General features: G+C 44.4%; 1 protein-coding gene across 2 annotated transcripts in view; it reads right to left on the reverse strand.

Moving 5' to 3' along the window:
• Window positions 1–25,115, reverse strand: part of canx (calnexin) — a 40,394-nt gene extending 15,279 nt beyond the window's left edge. Inside the window, exons 1-10 of one of the 2 annotated variants that reach the window (XM_056273912.1) lie at window positions 25,080–25,115; window positions 12,119–12,370; window positions 11,158–11,231; window positions 7,707–7,765; window positions 4,850–4,991; window positions 4,644–4,725; window positions 2,989–3,181; window positions 2,673–2,862; window positions 1,347–1,460; window positions 794–950 (exon numbers count right to left, since the gene is read on the reverse strand). In XM_056273912.1, coding sequence (XP_056129887.1) covers window positions 794–950; window positions 1,347–1,460; window positions 2,673–2,862; window positions 2,989–3,181; window positions 4,644–4,725; window positions 4,850–4,991; window positions 7,707–7,765; window positions 11,158–11,231; window positions 12,119–12,367 — 1,260 coding nt within the window. In that variant the 5' untranslated portion in view covers window positions 12,368–12,370; window positions 25,080–25,115. Of the gene's footprint in view, window positions 1–793; window positions 951–1,346; window positions 1,461–2,672; window positions 3,182–4,643; window positions 4,726–4,849; window positions 4,992–7,706; window positions 7,766–11,157; window positions 11,232–12,118; window positions 12,371–25,079 lie in introns of both variants that reach the window. The other variant, XM_056273831.1, reaches the window with a different exon arrangement.
• Between the last annotated feature and the right edge of the window lie 974 nt (window positions 25,116–26,089).

The raw sequence follows: 26,089 nt of genomic DNA on the forward strand, positions 1-26,089 counted from the left end.
TAGTTGACCCCACAAATGTGATGCTCCAGAAACTCAATCTGCTCAAAGAAGTGCCCATCCAACCAATCCAACTTGTGGGAGCTGCTTCTGGAAGCGTGGGGTGCAATTTCTCCAGATTACCTCAACAAATTAACAGCTAGAATGCCAAAGGTCTGCAATGCTGTAATTGCTGCAAATGGAGGATTCTTTGACGAAAGCAAAGTTTGATGTAAAAAAAATCTTATTTCAAATACAAATCATTATTTCTAACCTTGTCAATGTCTTGACTCTATTTTCTATTCATTTCACAACATATGGTGGTGAATAAGTGTGACTTTTCATGGAAAACACGAAATTGTTTGGGTGATCCCAAACTTTTGAACGGTAGTGTATGTCAAATGTTTACGACATTTGTTCAACCTTGTATTTCTTCTCTTTACTGAAAAATAAATGTTTCAGTGTTTATTGAGTCATTGTGCACTTGTGGGTACGAAACAAAACAAGAGAAAATGTTACAGCAGAAAATGGTCTGGGTGTTGTGCTTTTGTTGCTTTTCTCTGAGAAGCCTTTTCACTTCCCCTAAAATCCCCTGATCACATCCCATTTCAAGGAAGCGAGGATTTTCGAGAGTTCCCCGTGTTCCGCCCCGATGTTCTGTTTTGACCAGATATGCATTCAAGTACAGAAGGAAAATGCTCTCGAAAATTCATTTCAGTTCGTCTTAAGCCCATAATCACATAATCCTTCCAAACACACAGACATTTTGAAACACTGTCTCTGCAACAGATTTTGCAGCCAAAACAGGGCGTGGTACCTGGTAGTTGGGGTTGTCAATCATGGGTGGCTTCCACTTGCCCTTGTGGTTGGGGTTGTCAATCATGGGCCGTTGCCAGGTGCCACAGCCCGGGGCGGACTCGCAGGCGGGGTTAGGAACCTGAGGGGCCTCCCATTCGCCATCCATGTCCTCATCCCTGACAGACAGAAAGAAAGACAGGGAGAGAGAGCAGCAGGGTTGTGACCTCAGAGATATTTATCGGGATATATTCTGTATCCTCTCTGGATATCTTTTTTTTTTAATTCTGTTGTATTTTGCTCTCATTTTATTGTTGTTGTTGTTCCATTTCTCTTTTCTTGCAATTTTGGAGTTTGAAAAATTCAATTCACCGCTTATTGTCCAGGAAGGTTGTGACAAATAAATCTTTGAATCTAATGACAACAACAGCATCAATAATATTACATGCACAAACATGTGTATAAACACACACACACACATGCACCCACACACACACACACACACACACACACACACACACACACACACACACACACACACACACACACACACACACACACACACACACACATACCAGTCTTCAGGTTTGACAGCATCAGGGTCGCTAATGTATTCCGGCTCGTCATCAAGCCAACCGTCTGGCTTCACTGCCTCCTCATCAGGAATCTGAGCTGGAGCATCCTCATCCCTAGCACGCACACACCACACACACACAAGTTTTTTTATTTCAGCTGCTTAAGTGAAATTTACCACCAGAAACATGGAAGAAAAACAGACTTTTATAGATAAACTGGATGTTTGCGATAGAGAATCTACTTTATCTGATAAAAAGCCAGATAGCGTTTTTTCTTCGAATAGCCAGCCTTTTTCCACCAGCAGTCTATAAATCAAGCCTGTTCCATCTCAAGACAACCCATCACAGTGCCCCCCCCCCCAACACATACACACACACACACACACACAAACACACACAAACCTCTTGGTAACATTCTGTAATAGACTTTTTTAAGGCCATCTAGCATGTAAATTAAGCCTAATGTACATTTCCATCTCTTTAATTGAATAAATTCAACAATATAATCATGCTATTTTCAACACGTTATTGTTCTGGATTACTTTTCTAAAGAGTTATTGTCCTATTTCAGTCACTGCAGGTGTTCATGTGTTCATTTCCCAGACAAACTGTATTTTGCAGTAATGCACAAATGCCACAAGATGACATTTATATATTATATAGCTACATTTGAAGTACCGTATGGGAGCCGCGTAACTCGCTGAGTTTTCCACAACCCGTTCTCGCAAGTGTTTCACAATAAAAGCCTTGTCAGGAAATGAAGGGATTCTGTCCACTGAAACGTTAAAGGGCTTTTAATTTGAAAGGGATACATTAGTTAACAGCATAATGCTGTAACTTACGGTAATATTACCGTACATTCTCCAATTCTGTAGTTATTTTTCAGTGACAGCAAAAACGACATTTTATTTAACAAGCTAGATTAGCACACCCACATAATTGCAATCATGTTCATTTAGGCTACATAAATTTATCTGTCTAGATATCATTCACGTAGGCACATAGTCTATCTAACTTAATGCCTGCCCCGTTTACCTCGTCTGCTTTTCTTTCCCTTGGAAAATATCTAAGTGAACTCATTTTCCTAAAAATTGTGTCGTTAACGTGTAAGAAGAACTGACTGGATTTTGCTGACATGGAATATTCCACCCCTTTTCCATGTTTCAATATTTTCATTGAGCCGCTGGTCACACTCAATTGTGATAATGTGTTGTGTTTTTCTCTATCCGTTGAACGTATGCACTGACGATTGCTCTGCAGGAATTAATAACTTCAAATTAACTGAGCTGTGTTTGTTGCCCTCACTACCCAGAATGCCACACTCACCAGTCTACAGGTTTGACTGCGTCAGGGTCTTGGATCTTTGGCCTCTCATCCCAGTCCTCTGGTTTATGGTCATCAGGGTCCTCGATCTCAGCAGCGGGGTTGACTGGTGGAGTCACGTCAGTCAGCAGGTTGCCACTGTTCACAACAGTCTGGTCCACCAGCATCTCAAAACTGTTATCAGGATTCACCACTAGGGGGAGACACAAAACCGACCAGCCATGAAGAGACAGACTAACCTCGGAGAGAGAACGTTTTGAGTATGTGTGTGTGAGCGTTTCTGTGTATGTTGCTGTGTGCTCGCGTGCGGGCATTTTACCTAGGGTGTACAGGTGAGTCTTCTTGTCCGTGTAGTACGTGCGGAGGTCCACGTCAGGTTTCTTGGCGTGTTTCTCCTCGAACTCTCCTGTCTTTGGGTTTTTGTGTCTGAAGATGAAGTGCAGTTTGTAGTCCTCTCCACACTTGTCAGGTCCAAACATGATGGTGTAGGGAGTCTTATCTACAAAGTGGTCCTGCAGAGGACACAAAAACACAGAATAACTCCTCCGATGTCAACCTCTCCTCCTGTGTGCTTCCAAACCGAAGGGAGGAAGGCCTACAGTCCAAACTTCAAGGTCTCACTATCAACCAGTCATTATCCACTGTTGCCCCACATCAGCATACCTAAACATAATTTGTTTAAGAGTTGGTTTTGAACATGTCTGAGATTCAAGTACAAGAATCCCACTCCTCTATGACCAGAGTGTCTCTGGCATGGCAATACCGTTGTCAGTGTGACGCTGAATGGTTGCTGTAGCATCCCAGCAGTCAGAGCACTGACATGACCGTGCTACGTGGGTTAGCTGACAGGCTGGCTTGGTGTTGGTATGAAATCAGGAAACTTGGCTTTAGACACACTATTATTGATGAAAAGGGTGTTTATTGAGACAACTGTTTTAAGTAAAAGGTGATCAAATGTTTTCTTTGGGGGGGGGGGGGGTCCCTATTTCCTCCCCAATTGTATCCGGTCAATTACCCTACTCTTTTGAGTCATCCTGATCGCTGCTCCACCCCCTCTGCTGATCCAGGAGGGCTGCAAACTGCCACGTCTCCTCCGGTACATGTGGAGTCGCCAGCTGCTTCTTTTCACCTGACAGTGAGGAGTTTCGCCAGGGGGACGTAGCGCGTGGGAGGATCACACTATTCCCCCCAGTCCCCCCCCCCCCGAACAGGCGCCCCAACCGACCAGAGGAGGCGCTAGTGCAGCGACCAGGACACATACCCACATCCGGCTTTCCACCCGCAAATACGGCCAATTGCGTCTATAGGGATGCCCGACCAAGCCAGAGGTAACACGAAGATTCGATCCGGCGATCCCCGTGTTGGTAGGCAACAGAATAGACCACTAGACTACCCAGACGCCCGATCAAAGGTTTTCTTAGCAATAGAAGTTTGATTATAATATTCCAATATCCAAACTGCTTATCCTGCTCGCGGGGATACTGGAGCCTAACCAAGCAGTCATTGGGTGGCAGACACCCTGGACAGGCCGCCAGGCCATCACAAGGCCAACACACACACACACACACCTAGGGACAATTTAATACGACTGATTCACCTAACTTACATGTCTTTTGACTGGAGGAGGAAACCGGAGGAAAGCCACGCAGACACGGGAAGAACATGCAAACTCCACACAGAGGACGACCCCCAAGGTTGGACTACCCAGGGACTCAAACCCAGGTCCTTGTTGCTGTGAGGCAACCGCGCTAAGCACTGCGCCGCCGCGCTGCCTGATTATAATATTTTCTAGAAGATTAATTTTCATCTAATAAAACTTTGCGATGCATTCATTTTATGAGTCATTTTGATTAACTGAAAAAAAATGGTGTGTTCAGCTCTGAGCCTGTGAGGACTGTTTTCAGGTAACTAGCTTGGCTTGACCACCTCTGAGGTAACCAGTCTGCAGTGCAGATTCACTGACAGAGTTCTTACCAGGTCAAGGTCCGGAGTCTGAGTCAACAGCTTGACGTAGGCACCACCACAGTCTATGCCTGTCTGGAAATTTACCTCATACCTAGAGTATGGGAGAGAGAGACGAAGAGAGATGAAATCATAGAGACACAGACAGGGAGAAACAGAAACAAGTCAGAAACAGCCTTAAGTATAAATAAAGACCTCAGAGAGAGTGTGAGTCTTACTGGACAATGAGTGGTTTGATGTCAAAGATGAAGGGTCTGAGGAGCTGGGCGGAGATGGCGTGGTGTTTGGCACGAGACTTCAGGACCAGACCTTTGTCTCCGGGGAGTTTAGTGTCCTTCATCTCTTCCACTGCCCATTTACCTGCAGAGACAAAAATAACTGCTTACTAATCGCTGTTTATTTACTTTACAAACACAACCCAAGCGTTAGCTACGATGCTTACATGGTCGGTTTACATCAGAATCAGTATCATGTTTATTGGCCATGTAGCTTTGCACATACATGGAATTTGACTCTGGTTTCGTGGCTCAGTACACCTCTCGGTGTACTTAACATAGAATAATGACACTACAACACAATAATCTTCAGATATATACACAAGGATTGACTTATACAGGCAAAATAAGAGGTGATAAAGTGCAATGGTGCAGAGAATATATCAGAGATGCTGAAACAGATGTTAGCAGGTTACTCACATATACATGCCTGAGGTAGATGGACATGACAGAGTGTACTAGTACGTGTACAATGTGCAGTACAGTTTAATACAAAATGGCTGGATTTATTTGATAGTGTTAAACATTCATTTGAATGACAGCCTGCAGAAAGAAACTGTTTTTATATCTGGTTGTTTTGGGGTACAGTGCTCTGTATCGCCTACCAGACGGGAGGAGTTGGAACAGGTTGTGACCAGGGTGTGATGGGTCTGCAGTGATATTGCCTGCCTGTTTCCTGGTTTTTGAGGTGTATAAGTCCTGAATGGAGGACAGGTTGGCACCAATGATTGTCTCTGCAGACTTAACTCTCCATTGTAGTCTGTTCCTGTCCTGTTTGGCAGCAGATCCAAACCAGACAGTGATGGATGTGCAGAGGACAGACTGAATTATTGCAGCATAGAACTGAATCAACAGTTCCTGAGGCAGGTTGAATTTTTTGAGCTGGCAGAGAAAGTACATCCTCTGCTGGGCCTTTTTGATGATTGTGTTTATGTTGGATGCCCACTTTAGGTCCTGGAAAATTGTGAAACCCAGAAATCTGTAAGTTTTCACTGAAGACACTGTGCTGCTGAGTATGGTGAAGGGGGGCAGTGTTGGGGGACTCCTCCTGAAGTCCACTGTCATCTCCACTGTTTCGAGCGTGTTCAAATCCAGGTTATTACAGCCGCACCAGAGGGCCAGCTGATCAACCTCCTGTCTATACGCAAACTCGTCACCATCCCGGATAAGGCCAATGATGGTTGCGTCATCCAAAAACTTCAGGAGTTTAACAGACGGGTCACCTGAGGTGCAGTAATTTGTGTAGAGGGTGAAAAGTAGAGGGGAAAGCAAGGTGCAGTAATTTGTGTAGAGGGTGAAAAGTAGAGGGGAAAGCACACATCCCTGGGGGGGCGCCCCTGCTTATTGTCCAGGTGTTGGATGTGATTTTCCCCAGTCTCACTAGCTGCCTCCTGTCTGTCAGGAAGTTTTTAATCCACTGGCAGATGGGGGTTGGTACAGTGAGCCAGATAAGTTTGGAGTTGAGGATATCTGGGACGATGGTGTTGAACGCTGAGCTGAAGTCTAAAAACAGGACCCTTGGGTATGTCCCTGGGGAGTCGAAGTGTCGGAAGATATAGTGCAATCCCTCGTTGAATGCATCATCCACTGACCCGTTTGCTTGGTAGGCAAACTGCAAGGGGTCGAGCAGGGGGTCTGTGATTTCCTTCGGGTGGGCCAACACCAGTATCTCAAAGGATTTCATGACCATAGACATTAGGACAATGGGCCTGTAGTCATTTAATCCCGTGACACAGGGTTTGGGGACTGGGATAGTGGAGCTCTTGAAGCAGGAGGGGACTTCACACAGTGCTAGTGATCTGTTGAAGATCTGTGTGAACATGGGAGCCAGCTGGTCAGCACAAACTTTAAGACAGGGGGGTGACACGCCATCGGGGCCTTGTGCCTTTCTGGTCTTCCGTCTCTGGAAGAGCTGGCGCACATCCTCAACACAGATCCTGAGTGCGAGTGGGGGTTTGGTGGGGAGGGTAGAGTGGCTGACAGGGAGTGCAGTTGGTTATGTAATGTGGCTGGAGAGGGTGAGGGGTGTGAAAGTTTGCTTTTCAAACCTGCAGTAAAACCCAATTAGGTCATCAGCCAGTTGATAGTTTCCTAGAGTCTGGAGGGATGGTCTCCTGTAGTTGGTGTCTTTCAAACCACTCCAGACTGATGAGTCGTTGGCAGAAAAGCTGTTTTTCAACTTTTCAGAGTAGCACCTTTTTGCCACTCCAATCTCCTTTGTGAGTGCATTTCTGGTTTTGTTATACCGGATCCTATCTTCACTCCTATAGGCTTCCTCTTTAGCCTGATGAAGCTGTCTGGAGTTTTGCTGTGAACCAGGTCTTATTGGTTAAAGGTACAGAAGGTTTTTGGTGGGCACACACGTCCTCAAAAGCTGATGTAAGTTCATCCAGGTCTGTAGATACAGCCTCAAAAATACTCAAGTCAGTGCAGTCGAGGCAGGCCTGGAGCTCCAGTTTTGAAAACATGTGACATTACCGGAAGGAAGTCACAGTAGCCGATTCATTTGAAAGGTACACCAGTTTTTCTCACCATTCTACCAGCCAGCTAGATGTTTACCACACAACAGGACCAAGAAATGATGCTCAGTTACTTGTTTTACTGTCTCCTTGAGTGCCCTGACATGACAGCCACAGATCGTCTTTGGGTCTTGCGGCCATTTCCCACCTTAGTGGCATCCTGTGCTGTGTCTACCCAATAGGAAAATCACGGCAATTCACATGAATTGACATGCTATGATTCTAAGGTCGACATGATGTAGGTCTCTGTGTTAATCAATACAGTGGGGATCTATACCTACCATCGTATTTGGCAATGTCTTCATCAGCACCTTCCTTCTTGGCACTGGACAGCACCCAGCTGGAGCCAAACAGAGGAAAGGAAACAGACACCAGTCATTACAGGGTATTCTTTACTGTCACTATGGTTATGCAGTTAGGGTGACATGTCTTATGCAATCCAGTAAAGATAATTTTCAATGATATCACAGACTTTGAGCAACAGTTACAAACATGTCTGAAGATCTAAAACGTTTTCTTCAAAGTCGGGACATACAAAAGAAAAGAAAACCTTGTGTTTCTTATGTTCTTATGGCTGTCAATCAATTGAAAAAAAAAGTAATCGCACAATTTGCTGTGATTAATCACGATTGCTTTTTTTCTTAAGGATGAAGCTTGTAATAATGTATATCATCATCATCATTATTTTGTGCCGCTTATCCGGGACCAGGCCGCAGTGGTAGCAGGTTGAGGAGGGCTGCCCAGATATTCCCTTCCCCGGCCACATCCACCAGGTCCTCCTGGGGGATCCCAAGGTGTTCCCAGGGCAGCCGGGATATATAATCCCTCCAACGTGTCCTGGGTCTGCACCAAGGTCTCTGCCCAGTTGGTCGTGCTCAGAATACCTCCACAGGGCGGCGCCTAGGAGGCCTCCTAACTAGATGCCCGAACCACTTCAACTGGCTCCTTTCAATGTGAAGGAGCAGCGGCTCTACTCCAAGCCCCTTCTAAATGTATGAGCTCCTCGCCCTATCCCTAAGGGTGTGCCCAGCCACCTGGCGGAGGAAACTCATTTCCGCCATTTGTATCTGCCATGTCATTCTTTTGATACTTGAATTGCTCCACTTGAGGCTGTAACTCACTCCCTACCTGGATATACTCCCAATGATGGATATTGAAAAGTAAAAATCACAAAAGGAATGTAGAATCAACACAAAGGACGTATTTTTAAATTCAAACACTATTGTTTAATAGCATCTTTTTGACTTTGAACACAGATTCTCCAAGCGTGAACTACAGATTACCAATAAAACCATCAAGGCCATCAAAATTGACTGTCAACTTGAAAGGCACATTTCTTTTTCTAATTATTTTTCCACCTTTTTCTCCCCAATTGTACTTAGCCAATTACCCCATCCCTCTGAGCCATCCTGGTTGCTGCTCCACCCCCCTCTGTCGATCCGGGAGGGCTGCAGACTACCACATGCCTCCTCCGATACATGTGGAGTCACCAGCGCTAGTGCAGCGACCAGGACACATACCCACATCTGGCTTCCCACCCGCAGGCATGGACAACTGTGTCCACAGGGACGCCCGACCAAGCCGGAGGCAACACAGGGATTCGAACTGGCGATACGTGTGTTGGTAGGCAATGGAACAGACCGCCATGTCACCCGGACATGGTGGCATAGGCATATTTCTTATATGCACTAACAGAAATGACAAAACCCAAGGCTTATATGTTCACGTGCCAGTTGAATTTCAAAACACCGAGACTATTAAAATTAGATAACAGTTGAGAAGGCAATAATTTCTTGCATGCACTAATATAAATGATAATTAACAACAAAAAATCTGTTCCATGTTCAAGTGCAAGTGGAATTTCAAGTGTCATAAATTCACGACGTTCATTACGTGTTCATAATGATGCCTCACAGAACCCCATATGCACCCCAATGGCACAGCATAGTAGAATATCTAATATTGTCCATGGGGGTATGAGGGCTGGGAACAAATATAACCTACTGCTGTGAGAAGGCGGAGATGAAGGTTACACACTGAAACAGTCCAGCGAGGAGCAGACTGCACCGACAAGCAGGAGGAAAGAGCGCACAACCGAATCCCCCGGTACAACTGTGGCACCGCCTCGCACAGCCACCACAGGAAGTCAACGAAATACAGCTGCGCTTCTTGCGTTAATTTTTATTACCGCATTAAATATTTCAACTTCGGCACAAAAAATTGACACGCTAATTTTGACAGCAATAATTATTTAAAATGTAAAACAAATTGAATAAAATTCAAAAGACATGATGTTAACTGATGTACAAAGGACAGTACAACTCACCATTAAGCTATAAAGCAAGAGTTGAGCCAATATATTCTGGGGAAGACAAGGTTCCTACACATTTCCCATGTCACTCTCCAGACTCATCCAAACTGGATTTGAATACTGTGGTCAGTGTTACATGGAATCTACACTGACAATGACAGAGTAATACGACTGTCACACTAGACCATATCACTCTGTAGCTGAATATTACTCTGTACTACAAATATGACCGTAAATTTAGACAACTGAAGTAAGGGTTGCAGTACTAGAAGATGGACCCAGCGTAATGACTGGGACTTGACTTGGCATCAGATGATGCGATGTGGACTTGGGATCTTCTTTTTTTTTTTTAAGGCTGGTCAAGTCCAGGACTAAATTTTTCATCTTGAAAAATAATATCAAACGTCCCTTGAGGAGATCAATAAAATGCAGTCTAATCTGTTTCTTTATTATTTTTCAATTACATCTGAAATTTTAGAAAATTAGAATCTGAAACATTCCTTCCTTGGCAGAGGAAAAAAAAGCCTAATTAAATATTACAGTGCAGTGAAATTTGGACTTTTCAGTCAGTGCTGGTGTTCTGGTGTCAGCCTTTATGCAAATTTTAGCCCCAATGGTCTTGAATCGGACTCGCCACCTTAAAAGTCTCGGACTTGACTTGGACTCAATCCGCTAAAGACTTGGTCTGGCCTTGGTTTCACCTTGGGTGGTCTTGACAACAAGGCTAATTAAAAGGTTTCTGGGCAAGACACTAAAGCACTATATGAACACTATTAAAAGACAGCATGGGTAAAAGCGCCACCTATAAGCCTTGAGTGCAAATGCAGGACGACAGTGTCTCAACAGCTAAAGGAAATGTATTGTCATATCAGATCTAGATATCACTTACTGTTTTGTATACATTTCTCAACAACCTATGGCCTCACAGACATTTTATTTATTTACCCCCTCCACCCCCGTTTTTCTCCCCAATCGTACCTGTCCAATTACCCCACTCTTCCGAGCCTTCCCGGTCGTTGTCCACCCCCTCTGCCGATCCGGGGAGGGCTGCAGACTACCACATGCCTCCTCCGACACATGTGGAGTCGTCTGCCGCTTCTTTTCACCTGACAGTGAGGAGTTTCAAAAAGGGGTGGTAGCGCGTGGGTGGATCATGCTATTCCCCCCAGTCCCCCCTGAACAGGCACCCCGACCGACCAGAGGAGGCGCTAGTGCAGCCACCAGGACACATACCCACATCCGGCTTCCCACCCACAGACACGGCCAATTGTGTCTGTAGGGACGCCCGACCAAGCCGGAGGTAACACAGGGATTCCAACCGGAGATCCCTGTGGTGGCAGGCAACGGAATAGACTGCCACGCTACCCGGATGCCCCGTTTGTTTACTTATTAACCAGACCCCTGGGAAAACGTGGGCTCACCTGTCTAGCGTCCCCCGGTCAAAGGACTCAGCGAAGAAATGTTCCCCAACTGGCTCCGGTGCTTTGTAGATCACCTGGACAGATGGACAGGAAGAGAGAGTTGACGCCGTACCTGGGTTTACGATGGTCCTACAGAAATCAACTTGGGAATTAAAATGTCCCGTTTATGAAGATAAACAAATTCTATCTTATCCTTCAGACAAGGAATTAAATTGGTCAGAGACATGTTCCAACTGTGCAGCAACTTCCCATAATGCACTAGTCTATCCGTGTGCAGGTCAGTGGATCAGTTTCCACTCTCAGCCCAGTCTCCTGATAGCAACCGCTTAATCACCGTCTGACCTGCCGTCACTAAACACACGTGCAATGGGGTTCACTTTAACGCTGTTTATTTACATTGCAAGTGCGCAATTCTGTGTTTGAACTAGCGATGAACTATTGATTAGTTGATTATTTGATTAACGGAAAAATCAAATGATAATTTTGGTAATTGATTGATCATTTTAGTCATATGTGAAGCAAAAATACCACACATCTGCTGGTTACATCTTCACAAGTGCTATAGTGAAGGCAAGACTCTGCTCGTCTTCCTCTGATTCATATTACTATAAAACTGATACTGAAGGACTTTTCTGGCTGCAATTCAGACTACGTAAACAGTTTTAAGACATTACTTTGGGCTTTGTGAACTTGTGAAGGGTATTTGTCATCATTTTAGACATTTTAAAGACAAAATGATGACTCGATTTATTGACGAAATAATCGATATATTAATTCAAAAGAAAAATAATCATTAGTCTCAACCCTGGTTTTAACTAAGTTGGATGAGGTTGTAAAAGAATTTCACAACACAATATTCCTGTGCAGGTTAATGTCTATCAGACTGGGTCATTGTATCTGTGCATCACTAGGGGATGGGCCACGCCTAAAAGAGTGGACCAGTGGTATCCGACATACTTACTTTGGGGGTGGGGGGTGCTTCGGGAGCAGTTGAAACCTCCTCCCACTCTCTCTCCCTTTCAAGGTCCTCCTCTTCAGCGTCACCTGCTCCTGTCAGGCCCAGGTCCAGGTCATCCTCCACGTCCATGTCATCGTCCAGGATGTCTTCTACTAGGTCCTCAGCCTGGGCTTGAGCCACAGCAGGTATTCTGAGACAGAAGAGGCTCACAGCGAGCAGAGCAGCAACACACAGCCCCACCTTCTGCTCCATAATCTGCAGAGAACACACACACACACACACACACACACACACACACACACACACACACACACACACACACACACACACACACAGGGGTCATAACTTGAACAACTGATGAGTGACTTGTGACTTTCAGTACGTCTTGTGAACTTAGTTGTGTTTCTGACCAAATCTGAATTTTAATCAGAGGAAGAACTGTGACATTATCTGATTATCAGAGGAAGAGGATATGTGTGTGTGTGTGGTTTTTTTGTTTGTGTTTTTTTTTGGGGGGGGGGGGGTTTAGGGGTAAAGAGAGGGCCAGGCGCCGAGACAGAAAGAATATTGTGAACACATCTTTACTGAACTTTATCATGATGGGGATTATTAAATTGATCATTTTAGGGACACCAATATGTCCATCACTAATCAATATCGGGGCTATATTCTTGTACAGCGGGTGTTGGCATGACATGGTTGAATAAATTCCAGGTGAATCAGTCCCCGCTCAACCATCTACTCTGTTTGACCATCTGTTCGGTTCCACGGCACCTTTCTGACCGTTCACCACCAAACAGGACGCAGTTCATCCGTTAGACCAGATTGAGGGCTACTGACAACACATGGTGGTCTTGTTTGGCTCAGAAATGAGGAACAGACTATGATTGCTTCATATTTCTTGCCCTGCAACCCAGAACACAGCTGCTCATTTCAGACCAGCACACAGAAGCCGAGGCTGGGGGGCATCCCATAATCCACCACTGGCTAGCTAGCGGTACTACTTTACCGGCCAGCTTCGTTAAAATACTACCTTCAAATAATGGTTACCTGCAACAGCGGTGGGTAGAGAACACTAAAGCACCACCCACACACACCATTTAACCCCATGTGTTTGGTCACTTCCTGGGGTGACTGGGTTCACAGAGACACACGAACAAATCGTGGCGTTCATCTCTTATAGTCTTCCCGCCCAAATCATCATCATGCAATTTCTTTTCATGTATTTTCTGACAAAAAACCACTGCCAAATTCAAAAATGTAGTTAAAGCTGAAATGGGGTGAACATTGTCGCATACAGAAAAGGAAGGAAGCTGGATGTAATGATGGGTGCTGTTTGCTGGGCTGGGTCTGTACAGTTCGGACCAGCGGTGATGGACGCTGTACATGTGGCCTCCTGCCTCTGTTGCCACGGCCACCGTCACCGGGTGCTAACCAGGGTTTTTTCCTGCACGCCTATTGTCATAGCGACAAACAAACACCCGGAGGACATGCAGCCTCAGCTTTTTACTCTTAATGAGATTAAACCCCGTGAGATTACACTGCTGCACCCCCAGAACACACACACACACACACACACACACACACACACACACAATTCACTGGGAGTTCATTCACCATATAATCACTCACAACTACAGGTTACTCATTACACCGACACACTAAGCCACATAAAAGGACTGGGCTGTACTTACTTACATACAGCCATTGGGGAGGTGGTGGTGGAACTGGTCGTGGGGGCTCATATAAGGCCTTTATTACCAGATAACCCCCAAGTTCCTCTCATAAAACTAACCAGCATTTTGGCTCAGGTCTCAGCGTTTACATTAACCTGCTACGCATATCACACACAAAGCAGACTGTGAACTAATAAGATTAACTTCCAGGGGATTAGCATTCCTAGACGGCTCAACAGGCTAACACCCCCCATAGCTCTGCAGAGTAAGGATGACAAGCACTAAATATCTATTTAGCATTCAGCTGCCTGGCCAATGACCGCTGACTTAATGGTTACTTCCGTTTTTTTTCTCCCCAATTGTACCCGGCCAATTACCCCACTCTTCCGACCCGTCCCGGTCGCTGCTCCACCCCCTCTGCCGATCCGGAGAGGGCTGCAGACTACCACATGCCTCCTCCCGATACATGTGGAGTCGCCAGCCGCCTCGTTTCACCTGATAGTGAGGAGTTTCGCCAGGGGGACGTAGCACGTGGGAGGATCACACTATTCCCCCCAGTTCCCCCTCCCCCCTGAACAGTCATACAATGTCATATAAAGCCAAAACTGGTTCTCAAAGAGTACGCCCTCAAATATTTCAGAACTCATTTTGGGAGAAATCTCAAGTAACAGATTCTCATTATCTATATATTGTATTAATTTAGACAAAGAAATTGTGAATCAAAATATAATCGCCTCATTTCATACCACAAAGAAATTAAAGCACGATATTGAATCATTGCCCAGCTCCAACTACCAGCCACCGTGACAGCAAACCAACCCCAATTTACAGGACCGATCCCAACTGCACCAGCTCTCTTTTGAAGGGTGGAAGTATCAAAATGGTTGGCTGGTGAATTTGGGGGCTGCCAAGGCAGGCTGGTGATACTGCGTGGCCTCGGGGAACAGGGTGTGTGTACTGGCACCGAATATAACACCAAGAATAGTGATCACACTCATGACAAGATGTCCCTGCTAACAAGAACGCTATATCCCACACCAACGGATATGAGGCCACCTAATCTCATCCCTGCACCCTCTGCCAATAAAACCCCCATCGTCACTGTGTGGCCCAAGGGAGCCAAATGGAGGAGACAGACTCAGTAAGTCTGGACAGAGATTGGCTGACCCAGGCTGCAACTGACAACTGATAAATCCTCAGTGAGTATGTTTACATTGGTAAGGCTCAAACTAGGGATGCACAGTTAATAACGTTAAAAAATCCTGATCTCTGCGTCGAGGTACCGTAGCGGTCTATTCCGTTGCCTACCAACACGGGGATCACCAGTTCGAATCCCCATGTTATCTCCGGCTTGGTCGGGCATCCCTACAGACACAATTGGCAATGTCTGCAGACGGGAAGCCGGATTTGGGCATGTGTCCTGGTCGCTGCACTAGCCCCTCCTCTGGTCAGTCAGGGTGCCTGGCGACTCCACATGTATCGGAGGAGGCATGTGGTAGCCTGCAGCCCTCCCCGGATCGGCAGACGGGGTGGAGCAGCGACTGGGACGGTTCGGAAGAGTGGGGTAATTGGACGGGTACAATTGGGGAGAAAAGGGGGGGGGGGGTCCTAAAAATAAAATTCTGGATCTCGATTCATTTCTCAAAGCACTTCTAATTTTAGGTTGCAGGGATTCTGCAGCATGTGCATATGGAAAACCTGTACGTAAAACCAAGCGCCCCCTTATTCGCTGTGACCAATGACTGTGTGCCACATAATCACAAGCATGCAGCATGTTGAAAAAAACAAGCAGACGAGGAAGAGTCTCCAAAGGCATTCTCTCAGAAACTACATGACTGGCGAGGCCTGGCGATTCTCATCCTCAGTGAGCCACGTTCAAATAACACAACTTGAAAATGGCCTGCAATGCATACACAAGTCTATTTTCACACAGCAGGGATGGCAACTACAGCGGTTAAGTTTAGGGTAAAGGTCAGGTAGGAGTTCAAGTTACTGTTTCAGAACGGACATCTTTAAATAAATATATATATGTATGTGTGTGTGTGTGTGCGTGCGCGCGCGCACGCACGCGCGCAAGGATGTGCAAAAAATGCAATATAAAACAAATTAGGGCCATTAGTCACATCAGACTAAAACTTAGGCTAAAACTATTATTGCTCAATAGAAAACAAAATCTAGCCAGGTCCTCTTTTTTATGACAACTCTTGAAGAAGAATGCTCTAGCACATCTGACAAATAATATAATTCAGTCTGATTTCATGACTTCTTGGACAACTACCTTATTTCCCACCTAAAACCACCCTAATCCTTGCTAGTAACAATGTTTTTGCAAATAAAGCTTTTACAGTTAAAAGCTGAGGACATCAGTGAGCAGGGAAGCAGCAGCCTGAGGGGGTCCTGAGGTTTGTACTACTATTTTGACTAAGTCAGGCCTTTATTTTAGATTGCAGCTGGTATTCTGAACATTAACGACTCTGGACGCAGGCCTATATTCATGTCTTCTTCTGTCATGGCAAACCGTATCAAACAAATCTACAAAAAGTTTGCCTGGCGAAGCAGCAACCACGCCACCGGACTGTAATGGCGCTAATCTACCACCAGACCTGGACAAACTCCGCTCGGTATTGACCACCGACCTGACCAGTACTCTAACTTAAGACGCTTAAAACAACTATCGATGAGGAACTGAAGCCTCTTTCCGCCACACTGGAGGAGACTGTGTCCACCACCGAGTCCCATACCCAGAAGCTGGCAGATGTGGACACAGTGCTGTCAGATCACAGGCGGGTTGGGCCACATATCAAAATTTTCCTACCGGCCACCACCGTCAGCCAACAATCAGCGAGTGACACCCCCCCCCCCCCCTCAGCTTGCTAAGCAATAGGCTGTGAAGACAGGCTGAACAGCTGTCTGACACGATTTACAAAATAATAAAAAAAATTGAAAAAGTCTGATGGCGACAGAGAAGGACACGTTCGCTTGCAGCCTCCAAATAAACGAACAGGTGGGGAAAACACAACGATGCTATTAAATGATCAGGGTGCACAACTGTGCATGCAGTTTTTGGTCTAGTTCTCAAATGTGATTTATGAAGCGATGTTGCCTTTCAGCACCAATTGATCGCACAGCAACCACTAAAGATGGCTTAATTGTCATTTAGTCAAAGTGTGCGAGTTAAAATTTCACGTGCTCACGTTTGTGTAAGTGGCAGACATTACACTGCCAAATCTGCCAAATCTAGCAACAATCCATTTAGCGGTTACTGTGTTCCAAAAATGAAGTGGTCTATAGATGATTATTTTAAAACCAAAATGAGGGGAGGTGTAGGAGGCTGGTGGGGAGGGAGAGCCAATGAGAGGTTCCAACTCAGACACCAACTGATGATGAAAGTGCAGGCAGGGAGAGACCGACTGAGCCAGTGAAGATGAAAAGTGCTACTTTCAACCACATTGGCTAACGTGGTACCCGTGGTTGTGGTACAAGGGAAAGCTATGCTGTGTGTGTATTATAAGCATTGTGGCCTGTCTGTTGCAGGCAACTCTCAACTTGTTACTTGGTATACACAGTTTAAGCTTGAAACTTTGAAGTTCAACAACAACAATAATTAACTAATTTCCCTGCAAGGGACAATAAAGATACTTTGACAGTAAGGAACAAAATCTGCAGGTACCGATGCATGACCCGAAACACTGAGCCCTCCTGACTACTTTTCAGCAGTTAGATGAGAGTAATCGCTCAGTGGAGGAGAACGAAATGGTCATCAAGTTCAACACCGCATATAACAGTGAAAGAAGAACTCCTGTTCACAAAATTAAAATCTTAATATCAAATTTAAACTTAATATTCACATTAAAATATTGTGCAAGTATCAAGTCGGGTCACTGTCAATCTTTACATCAATGCAAAACTAGGGTATGCAAATTAATACAACTATTCATCAGTATGCAAAGTTATTGATATTGAATTATATCACGCTGTACAAGAAAGAAAAAAAAAGTGCGAGCCAATCATGTGCTGGTGTGACCAACTGAGAAGGTTGGTAGCGGAAAAGTTTGTCTGGAGCCCTGTCAGGGGTCAAAATATTTCTCACTCCGCCAACCTAACCAGACGGCATAAGGATGGAAAAAAAAAAATCACTCACCGATATGCCACAAATCCTCGCCCTGAGCTGTATAAGGAACGCATGACCCTGCAAACTGAATTTGATTTACTCTCAACTAAATGAGCAGAGAGCGTATGCTTTTACAGTCTCGTGGGAACTAATATGGTGGTAAGGCAGCTCGTCTGCTTGCACACCAGCTGAAACGTCAAGCTGTTTCACATCTGATCCCTCAAATTAGAGACTCCTCTGGTAACCTGCTGTCTGACCCCGCTGATGTCAATGTAACGTTTAAATCCGTGCTACTCAACATGCGGCCCAAGGTTAATATTATTGCGGCCCTTGGTTGCATTCTTATTGTCATAGCAACTGCCAATAAAAATCTGATATTCTCATTTCAATGAACACAAACCATTTCTAAACTAAATTCTTACTGACCACAAGAGGGCGATCATGCATACTGTGCTTATTTAGCAATCGTGGGCTCAACAAAGAAGATAAGACAACCGCTAACTGTGCAAGAAGTCTATAATATGATACTAACACTAAGATGAATATCACTTTTTGAATGAAGCTTTTCATGACTCTTGTTTGTGCTTGTCTTTTACTGTATTACAGGCCTGGATGAATAGCAGCTCGCCAGTCAAGCCATGCAGTTGAGGTCAGCTGATGTCCTTTTTCAGTTTATCTGTGAAAAACACTTAAATATTTGTATTTTATTTTTCCATTTGTTCCAAGAGAATAAACTTATCTGATACTCAGGCCTGATTTCAATTTAGTAGGCATATTTATTTTATTAACCATTGAATTTTATTGCAAAAGCAATCTAAAACTTACATTTAATGAATAAAACCTACTTATTTTATCATTTGATATCCATGTGGCTTGAAAACACGACAAAATAGTTCATTACCAAATTAGGGTTGCGGCCCTTTGACAAAGCTGTATCTTGCGGTATGGCCCCTGAGCTATGTAAAGTTGAGTAGCCCTGGTCTAAATCATTCAACTCTACTATTCTCAAATCAGATTCTCCTACCCAAACAATTACTCCAGACTGATTTTTTGACAATTTGGCAACACCCACCATTGACCCTGCAACTGCAGGTGATTTGGACTCATCACAGGAGCTAGATGAAGTAACAAGAGCAACTAAGTCAATGCAGAGTAATAAACCCCCAGGCCTGGATGGCTATCCAAATGTGTTTATTAAGAAATTCTGCAATAAACTAGCCCCACTTCTTTTGGATATGTACAATGAGTCAATGGAACACCAACCACTTTCGTTCAAGCATCAATCTCACTGCTACTTAAAAAGGACCCCACTTCCTGTGGATCCAACATACCCTTGTCCCTTCTAAACGTGAATGTCAAGGTGTTAGCAAAGGTGTTGGTAAGTCGTCTGGATGTGATCCTCCCTGTATTCGTCTTGGAGGAAGAGAAAGGATTTATTGGAGGTCACTACTCTTTCTTCAACATATGCACCCTTATGAATAGCCTTTACTCTGGGCAAACCTCAAAACGTCCTGCACTTGTTAAATCGTTAGAAGCAGAAAAGGCATTCATTAGAATAGCGTGGGAATATCTCTTTGCTGCTCTTAAAAACACTTGGCTTTGGTGACCATTTCACCTCATGGATCCGTCTTCTATATACTAACTCCTATATACTATATACTAACTCCTCTGCATTAATGATATGCGATCTGATTATTTTGCACTGTCATGTGGGACTCATCAAGGTGGCCCTTTAAGTCCCCTTTTATTCGCTTTAGCGATAGAGCCCCTTTAAGTAGCCGTGCGTTCCTCCCCCCTATTCCATGGAGATTTTTAAGATTACTTTTTTGGCATTTTCCGCCTTTATTTGATAGCGATAGTCGAGAGAGAGACAGGAAAGGCAGGGGAGAGAGAGGGGATGTCATGCAACAAAGGGGCCGAACCCAGGCCACTGTGGTAAGGATTCAACCTTGTGTGGTACACACTCTACTAGGTGATCCACCGGGGTGCACCCATCGGGTATCTTTTTATGCAGATGACCTGTTACTTTACGTTACGAACCCTGCAGCTGCTATTCCCACTATAGTTGATGAATTTGGCTCTTTTTATGGTTATAAGTCAAATCCTCAGTAAAGTTAATGTTTTCCCATTAATATAACTGCTTCACAGCACCAGCAGTCAAACTTGCCTTAACGCATAAGCCAATCAGGGTTCAAATATCTTGGGGTTAATATTACTTGCTCTCAGGGAGCTCTTTTTTCTGCAAAATTCACTCCCCAACTTTCTCAAACAAAATCTGACTTTCAGAGATGGAATAACCTCCCTTTGACTCTAGTCGGCACAATTAATGTAAAAATTACTATTTCATCAAAATGTCAATTTCAATCCATCCCGCAATGTTTACCAAAGTCATTTTTTTCCATTCTTTAAATAAATTCATCACATTTTTTTTAGGCAGGGAAACTTCCTAGAATTAGTATAAGTGTACTACAGGAAAGTACATTTGGGGGTGGCCTTGCCCTGACAAATTTCTGGTACTGTTACTTGGGAGCGAGCATCAAAAACTTTTTATTCTGGTTTCATGTAGCTGACACCTGACCTGACAATCAAGGCCATCATGCATGCCAACATCTCTCCCTGTGCTACTATGTTCCTCATACCCTGTTTCTCTATCCCAGTACACAACAAATACAGTTGTGTTGACCTCCCTAAAAACCTGGTATCAGCTCCAGTGTCGATTCAAATTCACAGCTGCTTCGACTTTAGGTCCCATCACTAATAATCACCTATCCCCCCCTTGTTTTGGACTCCTGTTATCCTTGTGGAAATGAAATGGAATTACCGGCTTTCAAGACCTTTATCATACTTTCTCTGGCTTTGTATCCCTGTCGAGCAAACAAGATTTGCCATGCTCTCATCTTCTCTGTTATTATGTATCCCCTCATTTTCCCTCATTTCCTTCACCACCAACTCTGTTGCCTTGGGAGGAACTGCCCACATTTAGGCGCAGCCAGAAATCATTAATCTCTCGGATTTATCTCTGCCTTATGTCATTTAACAATAAATCAGTTGTCAAAGCTAAAGCTGCTTGGGTGAAAGACATGAATGTTGAGCTTTCCAACAACTGATGGGGTGAGGCAATTAAAAGGGTAAACTCTACTACTTCATGTGCACTACCGGGTCTTATACAGTTTAACATCCTTCATAGGATCCAATAGTCCAAGGCCAAATTAGCAAAAATAGACCCAAATGTGAATAGCAGATGTAACTGTTGTAGCCAAGCCCCTGCAGACCTTAGCCATAGGTTTTACTTTTGTCTAAAATTACAAAGATTTTGGGGCATCATTTTTAAAACTTTATCTAATATTCTGAACTGACTCTGCAGTCATGTCCCTTGATTGCCATCTTTGGGGTCCCTGCAGACACGGCAACCTTACGTCCCAATCAGGCAGATGTAATTGCATTGTTTTCCCTCCTCGCACAAAGGAGGATTCTACTCTTGTGGAAATCATCTAGACCTCCATTAGCATCTTCCCGGTTGGGGGACATGATGTTATTTCTCAAACTTGAGAAAATCAAATTTACACTGAAGAGGCCCAGTTGAGAAATTTAATGTCAGGTAAAAACCCTTAATATCACATTTCAGCAAGCTAAAGGGAAAAAAAGCTTCTGATTGATCAGCCATAACCATCTTACCAGTATAATGTTCCAAGGATTACTTTTAATCCCAAGTAACTTTTTTTTTCTCATTATTTCCAGTTTATCTTTTTATTTATTTTGCCCCTTTTTTGTCCTTGTCATTTTGTTTATTTACCGCTAGTTTGATGTCCCCATAATGGCTTTTTGCACATCTGTTGAGTCATATAAAGATCCATGTCATATATACATATATATTTTCTTCTTCTTTCAGCTTATTCCATTTCTCAGGGGTCAAGAGAGTGGATTTTAGTTTCCATCGTTCCATCATAGTGTGCGTGTGCTAAATCTTGTGTCCTACATGTATGCAACTTAAGTAGCCTGTGTATGTTCTTCCACTTCTCTATATTTTTCACATCTCTTATCATTCTGTATTTGTTATAATTCTAGTCAACTTTACTAATAGCTATTTGATCCTATGTATGCCCTGTAAGTTACTTGTATTTAGTTTGGTTTATTAATATTATTTCCAATGAAGACCCAAGGATTGTTTGGGGTGGGTGGGGGGTGATGTTCCCACCCTCCCCCTCTATATGAGGGGGAGGGTGGGAAGGAGGGAGTGGGGTAAGAGTGATGAGGATTACTGTTAATGTAATTCACCGTTAATGTAATTGTATTAAAATTCCATAAAAAATTTTAAAAGTAGCATATCTGGTGAAATTGTGTAGCTCTTTAATTCATTAATATAGTAATACATATCACAAAAATCATAAATACACAATGCAGATTTTTTCCAATATTGCTCAGCCCTAATTCAGGTACTAATTTATATAGATATTTTTTTAAATAATTTTGTTTATATTTCATATCAATGAATTCCTATTATGCACACACTGCATGCTGTACAAAATAATGCATTAAATAAACGTGTCTTTACAAAATTAGTGTGTCTAAGCATCCTGATTTCAACTCCAAGGCAAAAAAAATTGTGTTTCGCTTCTAATTGAAAGACATGCAGCCGCCCAGTAGCTCAAACAAAGTGGCTGCTGTATTTGGATCATTTTTTGTTTTGCTTTGAGCAATGTAAAACTGTTTTTCCACCACGTTCTTGTTATCAGCGTAGCTGCTTTTCTTCTCGATTAGGGGCGAGAGGGTCTAAGACTCACAGCAGATTAAATCCTTAACCCTTCTTTCATTTCTATCGTTTTGTTTCCTTGTTTTTCCAGGCGTACCTGAACTAAACTAGACAGAGACCAGGAATGGAGGCCTCCAGCAGCCCCAGATATCTGAGGGAACGCTGGGACTGAGAGACTGATCAGCCCATACTCAGCTCTCTGGTTAGGGGAAAAGGATTGGAAGAGTGCCTGACGCCTGGAGGCTAAAACAGGCAGTTTATGCGTTGGAGGGGTGGGGAGAGAGAGGGTAAGAGGGACCGGTGGATGAGAGGAGGAGGCGCCATATTTCACTCTCTCCCTACAGAACACAAGACAAACCCTCATCACATACTCCCTCCCCCATTTCCCATTATGACTCAGTGGGCCACATGTACTCAAGAAAGGGATGTGTAAATGAGGACGGAAGGGCCTATCCACCTGTCAATCTTTGACTATTCAACCCATAATACTCCTTGGTGCCTCCATCAATGCATCAACTGGCACAAGGAACCAGATGACCCAGTGCTAAAGCTGTAAATCTATAAACATATCTACCAGCCAGCCTTCACAATGTCCTCTCGGATGAGATTACTACATCAGCACGGACATTTTCTTTAACACACCCATTACGTGTGTGTGTGTGTTTAGAAGATGGCAGGAACTATCCTATCTCTGAGGTCTATCCTCTAGCCACAGATTCCAGATTAGATACTAAGAATCCCAGTGGGGTCATCGAATTGGTGCAGCAACTGGGCATACCAATAGTCTCAAGATCTAACCTCTGAAAGTTTTACGACTATCCAATGAAACTAGCACTGTAAGTGACATGTGTATTCATGCTGGAGGCTCAAATTCCAAGTCAATGTGTTACATGCAAACATGGAAAACGAGAAAGCATAGGAGCGAGGTGAGCAAGTTACTATTTAAATACTTGTAACCAGTAACTACCCTGTTTCTTCTGTTCACTGACCTACAAGGATATAAACGCCTCAAATGCTAAATACATTTCGGTCACATCCATTTCTGATGTCCACTCACTGACAACAATGCCTGAAGGTTTCCAGTCTAAATGACAGGAGCTGAACCCAAAGAGATGGAACCGAACGGCTTTTGGCTAACACGTTACATGAAATTCTGCTGTGTCTGAGAAAAGAGGGGGGGGGGGAAACATGCTGGGTAACTCCTTGCCATACCTGCAAAACTTGTTCCTGCAAAACACAAGTTGATATGTGTTTAAACTGAGGGGGCAGGGAGAAAGCTCCAGATTCACCCGAGCAGAATATGAATATTGTAACACTCAAGAGCCACAAAAAAAAAAAATTCTGCCTTAAGTGATGTAAAATCTTTTCATTGAAATTTAGACACTACCCATGCTTTCAGGAGATGTGACAAGAGTGGATTCTTTACAGATGTCAGTCATCTTTTTTCTGCCATAGTTAACTGCCAGGAAGCCTGGGTCCAAACCAAAGATCATAAACCGGTTAAGAGGTATCAGACAGCATGGGCGTCTTTCTGCCTGCAACCCCAGCAGCATACTTTTGGCTACCAGGTTACGTTAAAATTAGGGGGGGTTTTTTGTTTGTTTTTTTAAAGTTGGTTACATTGACTAGCACATTATGAGTTACAGCATAAACACTATCTTGATTCTTCTATTCACCTCCTCACGAGGATCTGGTGCACTTCCACTGAATGCACTCGGCATGAATCAAATGCACCACTGACCACGACATGGTTACTATGTAGCAAATGTGCAACAAGTGCCACTCCACACAGAACTATAATGATTACTAGTGCTTGTACAACCACTCCTTCATATGACACTACCATAATTAATGTGCAACAACTGCGCTACCACTACTTGAAATAGCAAAACTATATGATCATGTAGGGAAAGAACGACTACTCCTTCGTGTAGTGCAACTAAGATATGATGACTATTTAGCCAACATACTGCTGCTACCTCTTCACAAATTATTGCAATGACATGGCTAATGTGTAGCGCTCTGCGATGCACTCGGATTCATGCGCCAATTTCGTGCTCTCTGCTGAGTCGCCCCGGATAAGGGCGTCTGCCGAACGAGCTGAAACATAAATGAAAGTTTCAGTGCATTAATTCAGAGTCGTCGAGATAACCGTGAGACGAACAGCCCCGCAACAGGCAGCCAAGGTTGACCGCCTAACTAGCTAAGCCTGGTCGGCCTCTGCTGATTAGCCGCCGTTAGCCAGACGGTCCAAGCGTGTCTTGAGTTGGCAGAGGCGTAAGCGCGTCTTCCGGGACGCCATATACAACGGAAACCCAGCGGACAGAAGGGTGCGAACGGCGGGGAAAGGGACGTCACCTTTCAATCAAACGCCATCTGAAACGTGAACGTGAATTAAGAAATGACATTAGCGCGCCGTTGACTTACCTCCGCTTCTCCGACGCGACCACCTGGAACTACAGGCAGATCACGTGTCGCTTTTGGGGGGCAGGCGCCTCGGGCGACCGGGGCCCGCCTTCTTTTGCCGCCGATTGGTCAGCACGGCGGTCGTTTCCGCGTTTCCCCGTCCGCCGTCGGCAGATTATTGGGTGGGTAAAATGTTCGTCGACATGAATGGTTTCCGCCTCCGATGTGCACCTCGTGGACGGCGGTGGTTGGTCCAGCGGTAGGCGGAAGTGTGTGCTCATTAGCGGGAGGAAACAATATGGAGGGCGGGCTGAGCCCTGTCGGTTGAGCCGTCTTCCCAGCGTGTGGTCAAGATACGTCCGATTTGATATTTTACCGGGTTTTTTTTTTTAATCTTTAAACTCAGCGGCGATGAAAAAAATATACGTGAAAAAAATACCTGTGATCTTTTCAAAATTACCTCACGCTCAAAGCAAAACTGTTGGACGCCGTACAAGAGCGTTTTGCAGAGGACCCGTATTTAAAAGATCTCAAAGAAACCAGCATCTGTTTCTGAACGATCGGGATTTCACCCCTACCTAAAAAGACCCCGGGCCCGGTTTTTAAACTCTACATGTTGTCAAGATAAACACCCAGTTGAGATACTAGTGCCTTACATGTTGCAGCGAATTCGGGGGGGGCAACGCAACTACAGAAAGCTGCCGCGGACGGGAAGCGAACCCGTAACCCCCGCACCGCAGGAGACAGCGCTAACCGCTCGACTAAAGGCTCAGATCTTCTTATTCATGCACGCTACGATATGTTACGTTTACACTGTGTATGTTCTACACTGTTGATAGAGAGACACTGTGGAAAGTGCTAGACGCAGGGGTGTCAAACTCCAGGCCTCGAGGGCCGCAGTGTCTGCAGGTATTTGTTGCAACCGTGCACTACACCACCTGATTTAACTAATTAGCTCACTTCCTGGATCAAAGAGGGAAAGGAACTAGTTTGATCAGGTTGTGTAGTGCACGGTTGCAACAAATACCTGC

The sequence above is a fragment of the Lampris incognitus genome, chromosome 1, assembly GCF_029633865.1.
Source record: "Lampris incognitus isolate fLamInc1 chromosome 1, fLamInc1.hap2, whole genome shotgun sequence".
NCBI classification, from domain to species: domain Eukaryota; kingdom Metazoa; phylum Chordata; class Actinopteri; order Lampriformes; family Lampridae; genus Lampris; species Lampris incognitus.